The 21,837-nt window shown below is 45.6% G+C and overlaps 1 protein-coding gene across 3 annotated transcripts in view; it reads right to left on the bottom strand.

Moving 5' to 3' along the window:
- The window catches only part of CPS1 (carbamoyl-phosphate synthase 1), a 142,741-nt gene extending 120,935 nt beyond the window's left edge, over positions 1-21,806 (bottom strand). For 2 of the 3 annotated variants that reach the window (XM_066999293.1, XM_066999295.1), the window contains exon 1: positions 6,349-21,806. Coding sequence is in view for 1 of the 3 variants with exons in the window: in XM_066999295.1 (XP_066855396.1) it covers positions 6,349-6,363 (15 nt within the window). In the remaining 2 variants the exon portion in view is untranslated. The remainder of the gene's footprint in view (positions 1-6,348) is intronic. The other variant, XM_066999292.1, reaches the window with a different exon arrangement.
- Between the last annotated feature and the right edge of the window lie 31 nt (positions 21,807-21,837).

The raw sequence follows: 21,837 nt of genomic DNA, 5'->3' as shown, positions 1-21,837 counted from the left end.
CAGAGAGGAAAATGCCTAATGAAGACAAAGGCTATGGGAGAAGCATGCATATTATTATTCTTTATGAACTAAGATGGTGCGCCATCTGAAATCCGACTGATCCGACTTCAATTAGCACAGAGCAAGGAAAAAAAGCTTTTTCTTTTGCCCCCCATTTTTTTTTTCGCAGCTGGACACATGCTGCTCTGAAGGATTTAGGTAACCTTTTTCCATCACTGACAGTACCAACTAGGACTTCTCTGTACACAGTTGAGATTAGCCTGAGTTGATGCCAGCATCACATGAAAGCATTTCCTGCACAGCTCGTTATCGCACCGAGCTGAAGCATGGCACACAGAATAAAAGGCAGAAGAGAGGACCGTGGGTTTAGGTGCCCTCTTTGATGGAGAGCATAGTGGAGACTTGGATGAGAAAAGCATAGGAAAAGCCTGAATCCAGACAATGGAAAGGGATGGATAGAAATATGGTGGAAGACAGGCTGTAGAGAACTTCAGCTTTACCATGAGCTTTACAAGTGTGCAGAGTTGAGAGACGCAAGCCAACAATGTTTCATGGGGACTAGAGCATGGTTTAGGAAAGACAAACTTTTTTCCAACAGGAAGATACCTGACAATCGTTCTGACTCATAGAAGGAGCTTGAGAGATGTGGAAACATGGAATCTATTTATTCAGCAAAGATCTACAGGGAACTGGGAATTGGTTTGTTGTTAAATAGTCCTCTACATGCTTGACTTTAGCCTGTAGCGATCCAGGTTGGAGATGCACATGGGAGAACAGATGTACAAAAAGCAGAGGTACAGCTATAAGTGAAAGGACTGCAAAGACACCTTGCACAAGAAAAGTCATCTTAATATCCAAACACACGTGCATTCACACATGCAATTCAGAAACTAGTTTTCTTTTAAAGCCACAATTCACGTTACGTTGACTTTACGCTGCTACACACATGGTGTTTGGAAGGTTACAAGCACTGCCTTTTGTTATGGCTATACTGAAGGGCGAATCCTGCACTCCATTTTACCAGCAGGAAAGTCACACTGAGCGCCAGGTACACATGTATTTGAACCAGAATCAGCCCACGCTACCAGCTTAAACACCCTGACTGCCAATTCCTCACTTTCTCCTTCCACTGCAGGACTTTTAATGCGGCTGCATGAGGCAGACAGATCAAGCTAAAAAGCCTACCCTTTCCTTTTGCTGGGAGGCCGTTCATGAACGGAGAGGGACAGAAGTGAGCAGAAAAAGGACAGAGCAGAACTTTTTGCCAGGTGAAAGCAGCTGTAAGACCACATCATGAACTAGGTTCAATATGTCAGGGATCTGCAGTACATACTCAGATCTCTTGTGGCAGCCGTATATTATAAATGAAGTGCTGTATGTGGGAACAACAGCCAAAAAAATACTTTCCTTTATCACCTCCACAGCAAGGATGCCACATTCCCTACTGCTATGGGTTTTACCCTGCTGTTTTTCCCTTTCATCAACCATGTTGTATGAGAATTGATTGATAAAGCCCACCTCAGACCTTCTGAGATCAGGAGGGTTATTCCTTCAGTGCAAGAACCACGTTCCAAAGCTTCCACCAACAATGCACGGCAAAAGGAACTTCTACCAAAACCAGGAAAAAGCATCCAAGCCATATATTTCATTGCCAGTGCACTAAAAAGAGATAATTTACCAGCCTTAGAGTCAACAGTTTACGTATTATGTATTCCTGACAGAAGCCTCAGTTCAGAAAAGCCTGTCAACGTACAAACAGGCCTTCTGTGGCTTAGACAGATCTTAAATATGTGCTGCATTTAACAAATATTCCGTAGAGGTGATGGTAAAAAACAAACAACAAAAAAAATCACATAGATGAGTGGAGAAAGGAAAGCAGAGACCAATGGTTTTACTGGAAATGCAACCAGAGCATATAGGCTTTAAACTTGCCTGCCAGTACACAACTTGAATTTGTATCATCTTTTCAGGAAATGAAGGTTGGACAGGGGCTGAGGAGGAAGGACACATATCAGAGAAGCCAGGAATGTAAAGCCATGAAGGTAGATGATCACTCAGACAAGAACAGCTCAGATGCTAGGAAATTACACAAAAAAAAGTAAACAAAAGTTAGGCTTCCTAACCATTGGATTTATTTGGCATAGCTGTTTAGAGAAAGGCAGACTGCATTTTGTTTCAAATTCACTTGTTCTATATCCTACACAGATAGGGAATAGGGCAGAGAGAGGAAAGTGCTCATTAAAATGAAGGGTTTTTTCTTACTGTTTACAAGTGAAAAACACCAGAAATGAAATTCATCATACAGTACCACTGTACCGTAAAATCAAAGTCAATGGTCTGTAGCTTTGTAAATCCCCAAGGCTAAGATATTCAAAGAAAACTAAGTGCCTGCGCTTTCAGAGGCTTAAAACCAACTGCCTGATTTTCAGAAAAGAAGTGCTCAGAGAGTATTTGAGGCCCTGCTTAGGTGGCACCCCAAAAAGGGAGCTCCTGAAGCTGCTCGTCACAGCTGGGAAGCTCTGCTAGAAGCCACCAAGCTCTGCAGGACTTCCATGCTGCAAGCACTTATCTCCTGGAGAGTAGGAAGTGTCTGGTAAAGGAACGGAAAAGGGGGGAGAACTTGTCACCAGGCCAAATTAAACAGCCCTCCATGGAGGGAAATGCTGCAAACCTGCCATTTTGCAATGTTCCCTGCAGCAGAAGTAGTAGCAGATCACATCAGGCCTGGCATCACGGTGGCAGATGCTGGCAATGGGAAACGGGAGTAGTTGCCCTGTGTGATTTCATTCGTGCCCATCAGGGGACGTCCCTCGCTCTGGCTTAGCACTGTTTTATTCCACATCAGCGTAGTGCTTTGCAGTAAACCCAGGAGCAGGAAAGCAGCAAGACACTTCTGCACAGCCACCAGCACTCCCCAGACCTACACTGTTTGGGATGTGCAGGGACAGCCCAGTACTTTCTTCTGGAAGAACTCAGAGGAAGTTCTCCAAACACATGGAGACTCCTAATGCGGAAAGGACAAATTTGGATTACGACTCTGAAAATGAAGACAGGGTAATTTTATGAATTTCTGAATTCTGAGCAACTTTTCAAGTCTGTGACAGAAGGGGAAAAAAGCCAAGACTCTCCAGACTGTGCCTGTTCGAGCAATTACCACACACTCCCCACCCAAGGTTAGCAATTTCTAGCTGCCTTTGCAGAACCCAGTAACAGGTCTATCCACACATCCATGTCAACTTTTACAGCCATTACAGTAAAAAGACTGTCCTTTCCAAGTTCTCCGTAAAATAAATAAGTAAATCCCATGATCCGTTCTGTTCTTATTGGAAGAGAAGAGATCAGAGCTCATTTGTAGGCACGCTGGCCCAGCTCCACGCCAGTGGAAGTCCCAAGTAACTGCCTCCAACTCAGTGGAGCTCCAGTGGCACAAATCTCCCCTGGATTGGGATCAGTGGAACAAGCAGCCCACAGGAATTGCTTGGACTTCCCTCCTTGCAGCTGAGATCTGAGGGGAGTTTTTTCCAAGTGTCCTTCAGACGCTTTTGAAAATCTCCCCTGCCATCTGTCAGGCCACATCTGATTTCTGACCACCCTGCCTTGCCCTGACTAAAACACACTCCAAAAATCGTGAGGGGAAAAGCAGAGGAGTTGAAGTAGGAAGCAAAAATGAAATTTTCTGCTGCCACAGGGAACAAGACAAATTCTTTCCTCCCCTCAGCTAGCAGAAAAGCCCTCAAAGTGATTTGGAAATGCTGCCTTCCATTTCAAGGGAAGGTCCAATTGCTTCCCAAGGAACTTGGAGGAAAAGTTTCAAAAGCACGTGAATTATGCTAACGTTCCCATCCATTTTCTTATCAGGTGTTTATCAAGTAAGATCAGTGCAGTGGATACAACGCTAAGTTTAAGATAGGTAACATTTTTTTTTCCCCACAGCACACTGCTAACAGCTCTATCAAATCCATTACCTCAGAGACCACAACTTTTTATTTTTGGTATAGCGGAGGGGGGAAATAACCTAAAATTATCTTGTTCCCTTGCAAATGAACTAAGAGCATCCAGGCATCCCCTGTCACCTGTTCCTCTTGGACTGCTGCAGAAGAGAAAGCATGCTCAGTCACACTTGCAGATCTGCTGCTCTGAGCCAATCTCAGATCAAATGAAGCATTTCAAGCAAAACCCACAATGTTTAAAAACCACAGTAATTGTGATGCAAAGTGCCACAAGCCAAGAATTTCAAAACTAGGGCTGATCTTCACCTGAGTACATGACGAGAAGCTGAAAGGAGTAAGAATCGAGTACAAGCCTTACCCCTTGGCTCTCCTGACTTCTCTTATTTAAGCGACAGCCAGAATGTTTTTCCCCCACATAGTTTTTTTTATATTTTAGACGAGGTCTGGGGAAAATACCATTTTAAAATTTAATGGGAGAAGTTCACAGTAGATCAAAAGAAAACCTTCAGATCTGGGAGCTGCATTCTGATTCACCCTTAGCAAGTCACCTGATGTTTTTCCTTTTTCCTGAAGTCCAGCCAAACAGTATCAGTTTGTTATTAGAAAACTTAAGCTCTCATAGAAAAAGTAAAAACAGTTTGTAGATGTGATAGAGAATTTTGGGACAGTTCCAACCACAGCACAGAAGATTAATTAAAAAAAAAAGTTACATTTCAAATGATTGCACATTCAAGTCTTACCAGACCCTCTCTTTTCCAGACAAAAATCCTGCATTAGCAGAAGCTGATGATTTTATATACCGGTTCAGGATCTCTGCAAAGCTAGAAATCCCGATTGTATCCTCTGCCTGTACAGACTGACTGTCTAGAACTTGCGCATGATGATTCAAGTTTTGTGGAAGCATCAGGCCTCCCGCATGTGCACAGCTCAACACCACACCTGCTTCAAAGGCAAGCCTAGCACTGCCCTGCCATCGGGAATTCACAAGAACTATGCTGCACATCTGCAGACGTATGACTGGGAAAGTTCGTGAAAGCTGGCAGAACAATACACGCAGGTTAGTGTGTCAGGATTTGGGGGAATGGCTGATCTGTTCTGCAACACCTGGGACCCAACAGTTCCTGACAACTGGTCCTTCGACAGAAGTTACTACATACAGATTAAAAAAGGAGATCAAAGTTTGCCTGTAGCAGTTCCTCTTCCGTTTCAGCTGCATTTTGAGTAACCAGTACACTCTGAAGCCTGTGTGCTCTCTTATTGTTTCAGAGTGCCTTCATGTGGCATAAAAAATTGATAAGCACTGTCTTCACTTGCCTAACTTAGTGACAAGCCAAATAAAGCTTATTAAAAATCCACCTGCTTGTTCCTCAGAGATGGAGAGACTGACAGTTACCCAAAAGGCCAAACATTGCTGATTGTTGACTTTTCTTTTACTTATTATCCTATCATTGACCTGACTGCATTTGGGTAAACTGTGAGCCTTCCTTGCACTATTCCAGTTTCAGCAGAGCAGAGAATTGATGCAACAATAGCCCAAATAACCTAGAACTCTCAAAACTTTACTCTTCCCTGAGCTTCCCAAAGAAGACCAAATTAATTCTAAACTGATTAAAAAAAACCACACAGGAACGATCAAACAGAAACCATGATGATTTATTTTTCTTAGTTGGAAACAATCCCAGGCACCAAGGAAAGCAAGAACAGGAATTAAAAAGGGACCGTGCCTACACCTGGCTTCCCACCGTGTCCCTCCAGGTGCACTCTTGCTTGCAGGTTGTTTTCCAGCCACCCCATTCTGTTGCTGTGCTGCTGCAAACTGCCCTGTCCTCTCCCTAGTCTTTTCAGCCCCTGAGACCTGGCTATTTACTCTGTTTCCTTCTGTGGTTTCTCTACATGAATAACCTTCTCCCAGCTACTTGATGGGACCCTCCTGCCCACCACATTTTTTATGGGCGTTGAAAGCTGCTTTCCCTTGAGCACACTTCAAGGTTGGACTAGATGATATTAGAGGTCTTTCCCAACTAAATGGTCCTGTGATTCAGAGGAAAGAACTCTCCCTCCCTGTCTGCAGGAATTCAGTTTCCCCAGTTATTTCTCACTTACAGGAACATGACACAAAGTAAAAATGAACAAATGAGTTGTTGCTTTTTTTTGTTTGTTTTTGGACTTTGCATAGTGATGGCCTTGGTGCTTTACAGCACACTTCTGTGATTCCTCAAAAATCTCTGTGATCCCTCTGATCTGTTAATCAATACCACATCAGCCTGACAGGGCAGCTGATGTCTTACTTTATGAATAAGCATGATGCCTTCACCAGGTCTATTCTTTAAAGTCACGTACGACTTTGTAAGCACAGCAGCATTTAACCATAAACTTTTAAATGCAGCTTTTCACCCACCAGATTAAAACGCATCAGGGCACCATCCTCTGCAGTCCTCCACAAGTCCACTTCATTGTTTCCTCATGACGAATGTTTTACCTCGTGAGAGTTTCAAAAGATCGGCTCTGCTCTTTTCAGTTGAGTGTCTCTGAGAAAGGCCCTCCTGTTGAAGAAAAGCAGCTACAAAATAACATGGTTGAGTAAAAATTGTTAGGGAGAACCATCTGGAAAAATCTTACTCCTAGCCATCATAATGATAGCAAGTTCAGATTGGTTACACGATCGGATGTTTAATTTTCGTTTGCCTTTTTCTATCTTCACTCTCATTTATTTCCTATCATCTGTATTTACTAGCCAAAGACAGCTAAATATGGAGAGAACACAAGGGCAGTTTACCTGCTTCCAAAGACAAAGATGTAAAGCTTTTATTGACAGCTGTAACTGGCTTGTACAAGTTCACCAGCAGAACTGACTCCCACCTTTTCCCCTTGTTTTCATATTCTTTTTATTTGATGCTTTTCCCTGCAAGGACACATTCCGACCCATCTCTGCTGAGCAGACCTTGCATGAGAAACGGCAAGAATCCTACTGAAGCAGACATAACAGTTCAATGCAGAAGGGAATACTCAATATGAAAGAGTGCGAAATCCAGTTTTAACAGCACAAAGAAATTTTATTCCTAAATCCCAGTGCTGCAGTTCTCACTGACAACAACATGGGTGTCTGGGTGAAGGAGAACTTCCAGATCTGAGCCCTGAGACAACTTACATTAATGGAAAACACAACATGCAATTATTCTTTCGATAAGATGCACAAAACTCAGGTTGGTGAGGGTTTGAGATACAGTGCAAAATTCAGCTTGTTTTTCCTCATAGGTCTTTGCCTCGAATGCCTCAGTCTGAAGAAAATAGATACCTTCGTACTTTTGGATGGAAAACACAGCAACTGTTAACTCAAACCATCTTTCCAGTTCTGACCGAAAGTTTGGGAATCCAAGGAAACAAAGCAACAACAACAACAAATGTTTAAAAGAGAATTGTCACATTTCACTGAAATCAGATTTTGGACAAGTAGTTATTTGAACTTCTGCTGAACTTTTTCTTTCTTAATAGAGAATCATAATTTTCCTTTTAAATTAAAAATTTCCTTACTTTCTTTGTTTTCAAAACAGAAACCAAAAAAGCAAATTAAGAAATAAATGAAGATTTTGATTGTGTTTTTTTTGTTTGTTTGTTTGTTTAAACCGACATGTCAAAAAGCATTAGAACCAATCTAGAATGCAGTTTCACTTCTCTTCAGAAACGTTGGTTTGGCCTAGCTGACAGCTAGTAGTAACTTAGGTCTGCGAGGTAAACAGCTCTGGAAACATACTCTCATGGCCAATGCATGGTTTCACAAAACGAAGGAAACGTGCCTCCAAATAACCAAAGTATCCAGGGGCAGCTGCAAATACGAAAGGGATTCAGGACACAGTCACTGATCACCAGGGCCCTGTGACACTTTCACTTAACATCCTATGTAATGCTTTTAAACAACAATAAAGACTTCTGACTTTGTAAAAGGTTAAAAAAAAATACTGTGACAAAATAATCGAAAAATCTCAAACCAAAATCACATAAAGAGACAGCTTGTACAAAACAATAAAGGATAAATTTCTTGTTAACTGCAACCACTATGGCACCTCCCTTCTTTTCCAAATTTTGCGTATAAGCTGTGATCCAGACAGCTTTTGACCAGGAAGGTTTATATAATGCTTGACAACACGACTGTTATATCTATTCTCAGGTTAGAGAAAATCCATTTTCAAGGAGATTAAACTTTTCTTTCAGGCTTGAGTATCTCAGGGCGTGCTGATCTGCTGTCTGGAATATGGAGTCTATGCCTCACCCAAACTTGACAAAGATAAGGCTCTTATCTTTAGCAAGAGAAAAAGAATCAAAGTCTTGAAAATGGGTCGAATTCCATTGCCACTGGGATTAGCAGCTCCTTTTAGATCAGCTGACTTGGAACAAAAATAAAGAAAACCCTTAGAGCATCTGAAATTACTCCAAAAGGCCAGCTTCAGAAAACCCTTACTCAGCTAAAACTGAGGGCAGCCAGAAGAGCACTGCCCGTGGGTAATAATGACCATACAAAGTGCAGTTTGCTCCCAGCACCCAGCTGAGCACCACACCTCAAACACAACTCTTATTTTCACAGCAATACAACTAAGGGAGACCAGCCCCAGGAGCCCTGGAGCCACCCACATAGGAGTCCTGCAGTGTCTGACTTCAGTCCAGAGCTGAACTCTATTTACTGGACGATGTTTGGAGCCCGCAAGATTTCTCCTTCCCTGACATTTTGTAAAAAGACATTTTTACAAATGAGGGCCAGGATTAGGAGTCATCCCTTTTCCCTTGTGGTTACAGAGGCTCAGCCACTTCACCGGCTTGTTCCCATGGATCACTAAAAAGGCCAAACTGGCTTTAAGAAATAAAAACAAATCAAAAGGGCTGCACAAACACTGTCTCCCCTATGCTACTCATTCTTTACCCAGTTTAAAAATAACATGACCTTACAACGCAAGATTAGCTACATTTGCTCAAGATCTGTGCTGTGCTCGCTGCCTTCTGTGGCTGTCCCATCATGGGTGAATATTTGATAGGTTATCATACCCCACTGTTTGCTCCAGGAAAGGAAAACAAAACTGCCTTGCCCTTGATTAGACTGTAAATAAATAGATTTTTATCTGGAACGAAGGCCACAATGTAAACAGTCCCTTAGCTGCTAACTTATGCACTCAAAATTGTGTGCGCACATTCACACCAGCACACATTGTGGGACAACACGGGACAGTTTTGTTTTTCTTTTTGACTTGATAATCACTTTTCCCCAGTTAAACATAACTTCACTGAAATCAAAACTTTTATGACCAAATTGTTTTCCTGGGCATTTTGATGTGGTACAGGCTGGTCAGTCCAACTTCATGGTGGAAGTCTACAGAGGATGTTGGCAAGGCCCATCACAACCCACCCCGGGGCTGGGACCTCAGAGCTACGACCAGGACCCAAAAGGGAAGCCAGGAATGGAGGAGAGCGAGCAAGCATCCACCAGAAAAGAGAACCAGATCAGAAGAGCATGTCATGGATGTACGTTTCCTAGAACAACAGGGCATCACAGCCAGCTCTGAAATCCAATTCACCGTAACTGCCACTGCTAGGCCAGTTTATTGCTACCTAGCCCCTGTACTAAATAAAACGCTCCCAAAACAACATGCTTGCTGGTCCCAGCACATACGGATGGGCCAGGCCTAAACCTAGGCTCAGGAAAACACATCAGCTCCACTGAAACAGTGGAACATGTGTCCAGTTCCAATTGTTGGGCTAATACCTTGAGTATTTGGGTAAGTTTCATCTCCCAGCCTCATTCAACCAAACTCATCCTAAGCAGGAAATACTCTGCTATAATAGGCTCTAACGTTTCTTTTACTGCAACAAATGTCACGTGAGAAGATACGGAAAGCTTTCCACAGAAAGTTTCTTCCCAAAGTTGGAAAGCTTAAGAGTCATTTAATCTTCCCTTTTAGAAATAGTTACTCTTTGAAAAGGAAATACACATCATCTCTTCAGCCTAGTTTTGTATCTTTTTTTTTTCCTCCCTTCTTCTCCTTTTACCCCCTTTAGCACCAGCCCAGGCAGTGCTGGATGTTCCCGGGTTTGGTAGGAGCGTAAGTTAACATTTCATAGGTGTTACTTAAGGTGGCCTTGGCCTCTCACCATACATACAGCATCCCTGATCAATCAGCACTTGCCTTGTTGCTTCATGCCTGGTGCCCCAGACTGGCAGGATTTGCAAAATTGGGTTGTTTTTTTTGTTTGACTGATTTTTTTTTTTAAATTCTTCTTGTTCCTACTCCTCCCCCCTTCCTACGGTTACCCTGGGAGAGAAAAATATAGGATAAAAAGCTTCAAATGCTGTACACAGGGCTTTGCATTGAAGCATTTGCCTCAACTTACAGATAGATAAGCACTAAGCAGATACACTTGCTTGAGGTTGGCTCTGTCTTTAAACAGGACAGCAAACATAGGCGATATGGATCTATAATGGCATTTAGCTGGGAAGGAGAGAAGGGACATGATTTTGACAAACTGGAAAACTTTTTTTTCTAGGGCAGGAGAGCAGAGAAGTTTGAAAAAATAACTGAGGCTCTCAAGTAAGCTTTCAGGACTTTAACCCAAGAACCGCAACTCTGTCTATTCAGCTGATATCTTTATAACAGTGAAGAAACTTTAAGAGTAAGGGAATTAATTAATTGTGTAATGGCATCATCATCCATGGGGATGGGAGACACTTTGATCACGTGTTATACGCAACAATATATACTAATGTTTCTGCCCTTCAACAAACACACCCCTCTGCACTAGCATTTTCCTTAGAGGAACCCCCAGAAACAGGCTTCTCCCCACAAAGGCCAGTTGGCTTAAGCAGAGTCTGTGCTTTTGAGCAGGGGCTTTTATTGCACACCATTACAGAGGGCACAGGAGCGGAACTTGGGCTGGAGGCTTTGGGTGCAGTGAAGACTGCCTTTCCCTGAAGATGTTCTACACTGGGGTGTCCTTGTCACTCCTTTCACTCTGGCACTAACCAATGTTCAGCAGGATTTAAATTAACCACCCCATGGGAAGAAACCCATTTTATACCCAAAGGCAGCAGGGTCCTAGCTCTTTGTTCACTTGAGGAAGGCAGGATCTGAAATACTCTACCATGTCATCTCATTCACCTTCAGGACAGACAAAGCAGATGATCACAGAGGAAAACTAGGGAACGCCAGTCCCAGCTCATAAGGCTGAAGCAGCAAGATGCCTTTTCTCCCTCTGAGCACACAGAGATCCCCGCACAAGAGCACAGCAACTCTTCCCACAGAGCTGGAGACATCGAAGAAACCTATCTGTTAATGCTCCCCCAACAGCCATCTGAACTCCTTACACAGCCACTCACAACAGTATCAACACGGTATGGTACTATCAGGAAAAAAAAAGGCAAAAAAATCTGGGATTGGTTCCACCCCACGAGAGTCAAAGCTGTGGTGTGAATATATCAAATGCACACTGACTGAAATTGCCTGTCCATGCCTACTTCAGCTGAGAGCTCTAAACACAGGAGTCAAGTGTTCAGCTAGTTAACTTCATGAACTGGTGCAATTACAACACTACCAGACATTAGCAAAATAAGCAATCGAATTGTAAAGGAAAGCAGAACAGAAGTAGCACATTCACTTTCCTGTATTGATTTAAGTCATCTAAATACTCAGATTTTCATGTTTATCTACTGCCATAAATAAAATCAATTTCATTAATTTATTTCCACTTCCTATGGATTCCACCATGCTACAACCCATTATAGCCAAAGCAATCATCAACTACCACACCTAATGCAATAAGATGACAAAATCCACAAGAGCTAAATATGCTCGGAAAGTTTTCATCTCATTAGTCAAACGCCAGAGGTCTCAACAACAGCGTGTGCTTGTGAGACCCCAGCAAAGATCAGGAGTTGGCTTACACAGGCCATGTGGTTAGGAAGAGCCTCAGCTTGTGATTTCTAGGAAATAAAGGAAGGAAATAAAGGCTGAAAAATGTAGATCCCTCGGAAGTGGCAGCACCTGAATAGCATGTACACATTTCCTCTGAGCAGCAAGTCCCAGGAACAGAAAGCACCGTCTGAATTAAGCACACAAGATTTAGAAAGGACACAGGGGAAAGAGTGCATTGGGCAATGGGCAGTGTGGGTGAAAATGTCATTAGGAATGTCAGCTGCAGGAGTGCTTTATATGAGTGTTAGCTCTATCCTGTTCCAGTCAGGGAGTCAGCCAGTCACGCACTCCTGCTATCACATTTAACTTTTCCAGTCAACCCAATTCTCTCTCTCCTTCCCTTCCGCCCCTCACAAACCCCCGGCAGCTATGGCACCCCCAGGAGTATGCTTTGAAGAATCTGGAAGCTTGTTTCAGGCAGCATGGGTCTGATTTCCATCATCAACAACAGAAGAAATTGGTCTCAAGCCAGGCTCAGAATGACCTTGGAAAAGACCCAAACTTTTTCCTCTGCTGATTTGCATGAAGCTTAGCAACTCTGCTCATCCAAGTTCCTGGCTTTGCCCCAGCCCTGCTCCTCTCCTGACCCTTGCCACAACACCTTGTCCTGGCAAAACACACTTTCCGTCAGAGCTCTGCCCCTAACACATTTACCTGTGTGATCCAGCAAGTAGAACAGCACTGCTGGTACACCCCAAATGCTTCTAGTTTTGTGTTTACCACAGTCATCCCTCCATGAGCTTCCTACAACAAACGGAGATTTCATAGGCACAAGAAGATTCAGTAACTAGATGGGAGAAGCAGGAAGGGCTGCTGCTTCAGTAGCAAGAACCCAGATGAAAAAAAAAATCCCAAAGATTTTACAAGAAACATGGAGAACTGTGTTTAAGCACCCAGGCCAGCATCAGCTATGATTATACCTCCACCTCAGCCCATTCAGTCTGCCTTCTGGAGCTAGTTCTGCCTTTTCCAGGGAAACGGGTTCCACAAAAAGCAGCTAAAGACGTGCTAAATCTCAAACTATGTTCCTTCTGTTGGGATCACATCCATTTTACTAACATTAGCCACAGAGATCTCCAGTAAAGGTCCCTAACAACATTTTCATCCATCCTGCCAGTCAGCTAACAGATACTCTCCCCCACTTCACAAATGACCAGGAGGGGAAGCAAGATGAATTTCCTGCTTTTGTTGCTTCCATCCCCCCAGAAATGTCACAATGCAACTTTTTTTTAGGTTTCTCCAAAGGGCAAACAAATAACAACTAAAAATCATCCAAGCAAACTAAGGACTGAGAAATTCTTCATGTTGTGACAGTCATCAGCTTTCAAACTCACCACACTGGAAATGCTGTGGTGTTGCACACTCCCTTTTCCCGCCCTATACGTGCCTAAAATAACACGTATGGAATGATTCCATCAGATTGCTCCAAGCCTGCCAGTAAAGGACCGTGTCGCTGTACCTTCCTCGTTCCAAAAGGAAACAATATCAACCGATCTAGTCAAGCGAACAAGTGATAACCTGCAGACGGGCTCACATTTTAAGTGTCAAAAATCTGCACTCTGCTGCCCCCTGAATCCAGGAGCCTTCTTTGGGAAGAGTCCCTCCATATGCATCAGGTTCCTTCTTGTTAGCTTGCTGATTTGAAAACACCTTGGGAGGGATGCAGAAATCCCAAAGGAGAAATATCTTCATTACTACATGTCCACCTACACCACAAGCAGTTCATTTCTCTTCAATTCATCTGCATTGTAAGAAGAGCCCACAAGAAAGTGAACTGAGATGAAACATTACTTGTGTCAGGTTGAAAGCCATGAGGTTGGAAATTTCGCAAGAAAACTGCCCCTTTGCTTCAAGCAACTTTATGAGCTGCCAAATACTTACAATTCTTAAAAGCTTAGCTTTAAAAAGCCCATCTGAAAACAAAAACACAGTAAAATACATAAAAGACGAGCAGCAAGCAGCTCTCCAGCACAGACCAAGCCCTGTCCCCACGTTCCAGGCAGTGACCCATCAGCAGGTGTCCTGCTGGTGCTGCACCCTGGCACGGGCAGCACAGCTCGGGGCTGAGCTGCAGGCAGCTGGAATGGCCACGTGCCAGCCAGGACCAGCCCCCCAGAAAGCCTCAGCAGCCCAGCAGCTTGCTTGTCATGAGGAGAAAAACCACACAGGGTTATTGCACAGCTGACGTATGACCACGTTCTCCAAGGTCACGTCCGTGTCCATGCTGGCATTTCAGCAGTGTGTTGGTCAGGGGCAGCTCCTTCCCTGGAGAGAGATCCAGCCCCAGCAGAGCTTTTATTTTTATTTTTTTTCCCTGGGAAATGCTCTTTTCATCCACTTTCTTTCTGTGCCATGCCTAAAGGGCAGCAGTGCACAGAGCAGCACCAGGCCCAGCACCACAGCTGAGGAAGAGGAGCCGCACTGTGCCTGCCTGTTGAGACGCCCAGCAGCTACTACGACCAGTGATCCCAGCACGCTTCTGTTAGAGCTCCAGTCCCGGAAAACCAGCAAGGCAGTTAAACGTGTCAGAAAGGACAACCCCGCCGCCTCCATCTCCTACATCCCAGGTAACTCCAAGCCCAGCTTCGCTCCAAGAAGCCTCCAGCTGTAACGGGGGCACACCCAGCACTAGAAAGTCTCTGCAAAGAGAACCGCTATGAACCATGGGGCAAACCCAAGCCATTCTGATTCTGTTGGGAATCACAGGGTTGGAATCAGAGGATCTTTAAGGCCCCTTCCAAGCTGAGCCATTCTATGGGAAAAAGAGCTCAGCAGAAGTTCTCAGCTTATTAGTCCCTGGAGTATTCAGCAGGAGACAGATGGGGGGATAGGATTTGCCTTAGAAGCTGCCTCTGGGCTTGCGTGCGCTGACACAGCTAACTGCAGCTATTTCCAGCCCAGGGGCTGTCCAGTGATGCCAATGACGACCTGCCTCTCACAGGTGTGCCTTACTGACCATACCTGCAGGAGGGAGAGCGGCCAGAAGAGCCTCTGTAAGCTACAGCAAGACTTCTAGCACACCAGTTGTGAGGAAACATTTTGGGCTGAAATTGAGCTATGGATTTTATCAGTACCAGTCTCCGGGCAGCAGGATGCTGATTGCACACCACCTGCTCTGGCTTGCTTTGCGTTGGAACAGGAATCCCTTCTTCCTCACCAGCTGCCTTCTCTTCTCTTTCTAGCTCTGAAAACACTGACCGCAATATTCACAAAGCGCACCAGCTGGGAGAAGATCCAGAAGGAGAGACCTTCAGAGAACTGCAGAGTGCCCAGTGCTTTCACGGCAGATACTCAAAACCTTCCTGAATGGCAAACCTGGCACCTGAAGCCACAAATTTACTGACCAGGACAAGTCCAGGCAAACCTATTGCCCTAGTGGTGGCTGTGGAGAATGAACATCAAGATACTGGCACGGGTGCTGAAGAATTGCTGCGTCAGAGAAGGCCCTGCAACACTGTCAGGGTGTCCCAGGGGGGCAGGCACTCCATATTGAAGGTTCATGAAAAACACGACCCCCAAAACATTTGCACACTGCGAGCAATACGTTATTTTACAAGGTATACAGTACCAGGTACCTTCATAGTGTACCAAATGAAACACCAGGGGCTTTTCAGCGCTACTCGGAGACCTTAGGTCACCTGTCAAGCTTAATTTTATTGCTCAATGTCATGAAGACCCCGGTCACTGCCACCCTAAACTGTCCATATAGCTAAGCAAACAAGACAACAGTCATGCTCGTGCACTGCTCACCCTCCAGACGTGCAAAGGTGAGCACAGGTACAGACAGATGTCAAATACAGAGTCAGGCTGAGCACTGAGCCATATCCATATCATGTTTTCATCGGTGATCACATCCAATCCTGACACTGAACTTTAAAGACATCATTGAAGATGCAAGTGTCTGATGCAGAACTGTGTTAGTCATCACAGCAAAGCAAAATAGATCTGATATGATGTCAGTTCTGTCCGGGGAGCAGAGTCGATTAAAGTCACAGCAAGACTTACTGTCTTCCAGACGTATTTTGCATTGACCTCACCACCAAAACAGAGAGCTCGATCCAGCTCTCAGCAGCTTTCTGCCTGGTTCTCCTTGCTTCTGCCCACATGTAGCCGTTCCTGATCTCTTCTCACCCAGGTCTGCTCTCCAAACTCTCTCCTTCACCAAGAAAGGATGGATTCCCACCCTAGCCGAAGGGTGCACTGCGGGCTGATGCCTCAAAGAGGTGGAAATGACAAATGACAAAATGTCACAGAGGACTGCAACATGCATTTCTCCAAGGAGCCGTGGCCCGATGCTCAGAACCACCGATCTCCCCTCGTCGCCTACTGCAAAAACAGCCACACGAAGCAGCTGCTTTCCCACTGCAAAGTCTCCTCCGGTTTCCTGCTTGTGGGACAGGGGCACCTAGTGGCTGAGCCCCGAAAGAGCAGGGCACAGCCACAGCAAGGCAGCTAACACCTACCCACACTGCACCTAGCGACGCGTTGGTAGCTGGAGCGAGAGGCGGCTGCTGCTGGCACGGAGACAGACCATTACAACGCCCTTAGGCTACTAACTGCTCTACCCAGACTAACATGTAAAGCAAAATATAAACACACAGCATCAGGCATACCGAAACCCTCTCACACCAGCTTCCATGCCAGATGCTCAGGGAACAGGATAGTGAAGGCACACAGCGATATCCCCTAACTCCGTGGCTCGGGAGCCTCCTGTGCACAGGCACAGCGGTATGTTTTTACTAAACAGCCTGCCACAGCTTAACGATGTGAATAATCTTCACCTTGGAAGGCTGCTCCGTCATTTCAGTTGACGTCTGTTAGCTTTGAAAGCCAGCGTGCCACCTTTCCCCATTAGGTTCGCAATGCTGTTTAAAGACTACAGACATCACCTAGAACCGGCTTTAGATGACTCTTTCGGTTTGAACAGCCCTAAGCGTGGATACTTACTCCGTGTACATTAAGCCATTCCACACAACTTATTTTTGGCCTGGTCAGTTCTGTAATTTGTACCTCTCTTCTAGTTCTGCCACACTTTTTGAGATAGGAAGTAAACGCGGCATTTCAGAAGCAGGTGAGCCACCAACATACATAACAGCGCTCAGTTTTGTTCTCTTTTCCCTTCCTAATAAAAACTGACTTTCTGCTGAGCAGAACGCTGGTGCTTTTGCAGAACCACCTACCACATCTCCGAGGTCTCTTTTCTGGATGAAAATCACTGCTCAAAGCCCACCACTGTGTGTGCTTAGATGGGATTATTTTTTTTAACCAAATTCTCAGCCTACCATCTGGCCCCAATAAATGGGGGCAGGATATGGCAAGGTTTGCCCCAGATATACTATCAATATAATTGACTAGCTTCGCTCAGCTTCTCTGACCAATACTCAGGCTTTGATCTCTTCATAGAAGCTGCTAAAATAAAATAATCAATGCTACCTGCAATCATGCTTACAGCGTACTTGGAAAGAATGAATCCAATAAAATAAAATATAGTTTTCCCCCTGCTGGATATCCTAAAATGAAAAATTTTGTCATCATAAAGCCAAGATACAATACTTGTTTTACTTTCCAAAAGCAAGTCTTCTTAGCTTCAGAATGGCACTAAAAGTTTCAGTTTTTTAATATAAATTTGAGGTTTTTATTGAGATCAAATACAGTGAGCCAGAACTCTAGTATTAAAGAATAGCATTTTTTCTAGAATTATCACTGTTTTATACACAGTATTACAGAGAAAACAATGTCCGATATTCTTAATTGTAATTTTTAAGGAAGAAAAGGACATTTCTGGTTTTGATCTTTCATATGTCTTCGTACACTTTGGACTCCAAGCCTAATTATGTAGTAACTTTATCCATGATGTTGCTTAATAAATAATGTGTAAGAGAGGCTGATCAATGCAGATGGGAAGCTTCGTGATGTTACCCCGTACTATCCGAAGCTTGAGTGCAAAGGAGCCAACACAAAAATAAAAAAACTAAACAGAGATAGAGAGATGAATACAACCTTGATCCCTTGAACCTTGAACTACAAAATTTTGTACTGCAGTAGTTCTCCGAAAGCCCCGAGACATCCCCGGGGTGATTTTCCGCAGGTGAAACTCCTCCCACCACCCAAGTGCTTCATCTGGGCAGTTTTCTTTAATACCCACCCCCACACACACACACACACAGAGCATGTTCTCTGAAACACTTCCACATGGAGCCTCACAAATTCCTTTTTCTATCTCAGGAGGCCCCGAAGGACAAGTCATCCTTGCTCACAGCACTCCCTCACATCCAGCACACAGTAGCAAAAACAGGACAAGCAAGCCTTGCATTATTGTTACTGGGTTACCACGCCAAGCCCATCTGGTCCACAGCAGGGAGGCCGCTGTCTGAGGTCAGTCTGACCCTGACAGGAGAGGTAGATGCCAAACCACCATTTTGGAAAGGCCACGTGCAAGTCTGCATCTACACTGCCCAACCTGGCATCTGCTGACCGGAGATCAGCTGTAGGTGAGGTTACAAACCCGAAGGATGCCTACCAGCAGAGGCCCCAGGAGGAGCCATTTCCTCTCTGGCAGGAGGTGGGTCAGCCAGTCCTCAGGCAGGACGCCAGGTAGTCAGCAGGCAGCTCTAACAACTGGCAGAGACTTGGAATTTGCATCATCACAGGATAAGGAAGGAACACACACTCAGGCATCCTGATGCTTTCTTCAGGGAGAACCGTGAAACATGAATTTTAGTCACGTAACTACAGGACCCACAGGCACGCTACCAGTCTAGTAGGGACCACCAACACCCAGGACTCTTATGCTGCTAAAACATGGTAAAGATTTGTACTTTAGCTGTTGCAGTGGACAAGGAAATATTACACGCTGTTCTTTTCTCACTTGTAGAAAGATTCTGGGACATCTTTTCAGCCATTGATTGCAAGTCACTTCAGGAACAGAGATTTTTTTCTAAGAACAACTTCGGGATGGGACTGCCAGGAAGACCAACTGAAGCCTGTTTTCTTTCCGTTTTCTCTGTCTACTCTGACAGTTGCTTCCACACAAAAGTAGTTTCTAGATGTGTTCTGAACATATTTTCTCTCCTCACTTTTTCCCGATGAATCCAGCATGACCCTTTTCAGATGCAACAAACAAGAAAGTCCCCCCCCTCCACACCCAAACACCTCAAAGTGACTGAAATTGCAGTAAGAACATGGGAACAGATTCCCACACCTCATTTGCTTCTTTCCTGCCCTATTCTGCATAGGCAAGTTATTAAGAGCATCTTTTTCTTGAAGTGATCTGAAGAGAAAAGAAAATATGGAAGGAATCAAAGATAAGACAAAGATTCTAAAGTTGAAAAAAAAGATTCTAAAGATTTCAAAGATTCAAAGATTCTAAAGTAGCATTCTTTACACTAAAAGTTTATATTGAACTGTGCCTGGGGGAAGGAAGGTAGGAAATATAATTTTGACCTGCAGATGGAAGACTAACACAGGCTATGAACCTGGCCCTACATTATTTTGTGCTTGTTTATCAACATTCCCTGCAGTATTTTTTTTTCTTTGAGCTCTGATTTTACAAATTATAATAAACAGACATACAGTCAGAAAACCAGAATCCCTAATATAAAGCAGTTGCCCCAAACATAAATGCAACTGCCTAATGCATTCCCATAGGTGTTCCTGACCGCCACCAAAAGGAAAATTCTTAAAGCAGATGTTTCCCTCTAACCCACCCAGATGGGTTCAGCTCCCACATGGGAGGATGCCACTGCACTTAGACCTCTCTACAAGCCACCAAAAAGTCATGCACTTCAGCAAGCCAGACCCTAAGCAGGGCTGCCATGCTGTGCCAAAGGTCTGCAGGGTTAGAAAGGGAACGGGGCACAGTATGACCCCAGACAGAATCAGAAACACAGCACGTAAGGGCAACTTAGCCCAATTCAGGCTAATGAACACCATCCCACAGACTTTCACTTTACATGGTGCACAGGGACACGCATCACAGGAGGGCTGCAGGGAGACCCCAAACACCAGGACATTACTGCTACGGCGCATTTGGGATAAAAAGCAGGACAGGTGGCACTGCTCAGGGCTGGAAGTCACGGTCACCTACCCTTCTGTCACAGAGATGATGCAGCTCAGCTAGCACAGGCAACAAGCAGCAGCACTGGAAGTGAGCAGCAGCAAGCGGAGATCTGTGCTGTGTCTGGCCCCACAGCAGGGTGAAGAAGTGCTGCTGCTGGAGGGGAGCAGGGCCCAACGCGTGCTCCTGGGACAGACTCTCTGTCACCACCTGCATCAGGCAGGTACCACATCCACGGGGCCTCCAGTTCCATTGGGTTAACTATGTGGGGCCCAAAACCCCACTGGGGCCCCTGAAACCCCACAGGGCTCAAGCTTGAAAGATGGAGCCACAATGGGCCTCTAAATCCCACAAGGCCAGCCACAAGGGGCCTCTAAATCCCACAAGGCCTGCAAATCCCACAGGGACATCCATAAGGGAATCCTAAACCCCACAGGGCTCCTAAAACCCAATAGGGCCTGCAAACCTCACAGGACCCCCTCATACAGCTGACCACACAGCCTGAACACTACAGGGACTCCTAAATGCCACAAGGCCTGACTCTCTGGGCCCCCAAATCCCTCAGAGCCAGCCAACAGGAGCCCCAAACCCCACAGGGGCAGCCGCATGGGGGCTCTAAGCCCTGTAGGGCCCCCAAACCGCTCAGGATCAGCCAAAAGGAGCCCCAAACCCCACAAAGCCTGCAAAATCCACAGAGCCAGCCACATGGGGCCTCTAAGTCCCCCAGAGTCCCCTAAATCCCAGGGTCAGTTACAACAGGCCCCATATACCACAGAGCCAGCCACAAGGGATTCCCTAAATCCCACAAGAACTCCAAGCCCCACAGGGTCAGCCACAAAGTGCCCCCAAGCCCCATAGGGCCTGAAAACCCCACAGGGCCTGCCACATGGGGCCCCTAAAGCCCAGCGGGCCCCTTAACCTCATGCAGCTACCATGCATCCTAAGCCTCACAAGGCCCCCTAAATGCCCCAGGATTTGCCACATAATACCCCCAAAATATCCAGGTCCAGACAAAAGGGGATCCCTAAACCCAATGGAACCCCCTAAACCCCTCAGGGCCAGCCAAAAGGTGCCCCAAACCTCACAGCACCTACAAGCCCCACGCAGCTAGCTAGACATGGCCCCCAAATCACACAGGGCCAGCAAAAAGGTATCCCCTAAACCCCCCAGGGTCCCCAAATTCCACTGAAACAATCAAAATGTACCTCAAACCCCACAGGAACACTTGCAGAGAATCCCTCAGTCCCACAGGGCCCCTAAGCCCTGCAGGAACAGCTGCAAGGTGCCCATGAATTCCCCACGTCCCTCAGAGAGGGTCAAAATGGCTCCCAAACCCTCACAGGGCCCCCAGATCCCTTGGCATCAACTGAAAGGAGCCTCAAGCCCCATAAGGCCTGCAAACCCCACAGGACCTGACACATGGGGCCTCTAAACCCCACCAGGACCCTTAACCTCATGCGGCTACCACACAGCCTAAGCCTCACAGGGCCCCTTAAACAACACAGGGCCAGCTAAATGGTGCCCTAAACCACACAGTACCTACAAACCCCACACAACCAGCTAGACAGGGCCCTGAAATGACACAGGTCCAGCCAAAAGGCATCCCCTAAACCTGACAGAGTTCCCAAGCCCCACAGGAACATTTGCAGGGAGTCTCACAGGATCCCTAAAACCCCCCAGAGCCAGCTGCAAGGGGCCCACAAATTCCCCAGTCCTATGACCCTCTTAGCCAGCCAAAATGGCTCCCAAACCCTCAGAGGACCCCTAAAACCCTAAGATCCCACCCCCTCGGCCCCACGAGGGGTCTCAGACCGCGACCCAAGCCTCACGCAGCCCCATAGGGCCGGGGCTGGCGCTGTGGGGCGGTGTTCCTCGGCCC

This window comes from Anser cygnoides, chromosome 6, assembly GCF_040182565.1.
Source record: "Anser cygnoides isolate HZ-2024a breed goose chromosome 6, Taihu_goose_T2T_genome, whole genome shotgun sequence".
In the NCBI taxonomy this organism is placed as follows: Eukaryota; Metazoa; Chordata; class Aves; order Anseriformes; family Anatidae; genus Anser; species Anser cygnoides.
Note: the sequence above shows the minus strand (reverse complement) of the source record. Positions and strands in the feature narration are given on the sequence as shown.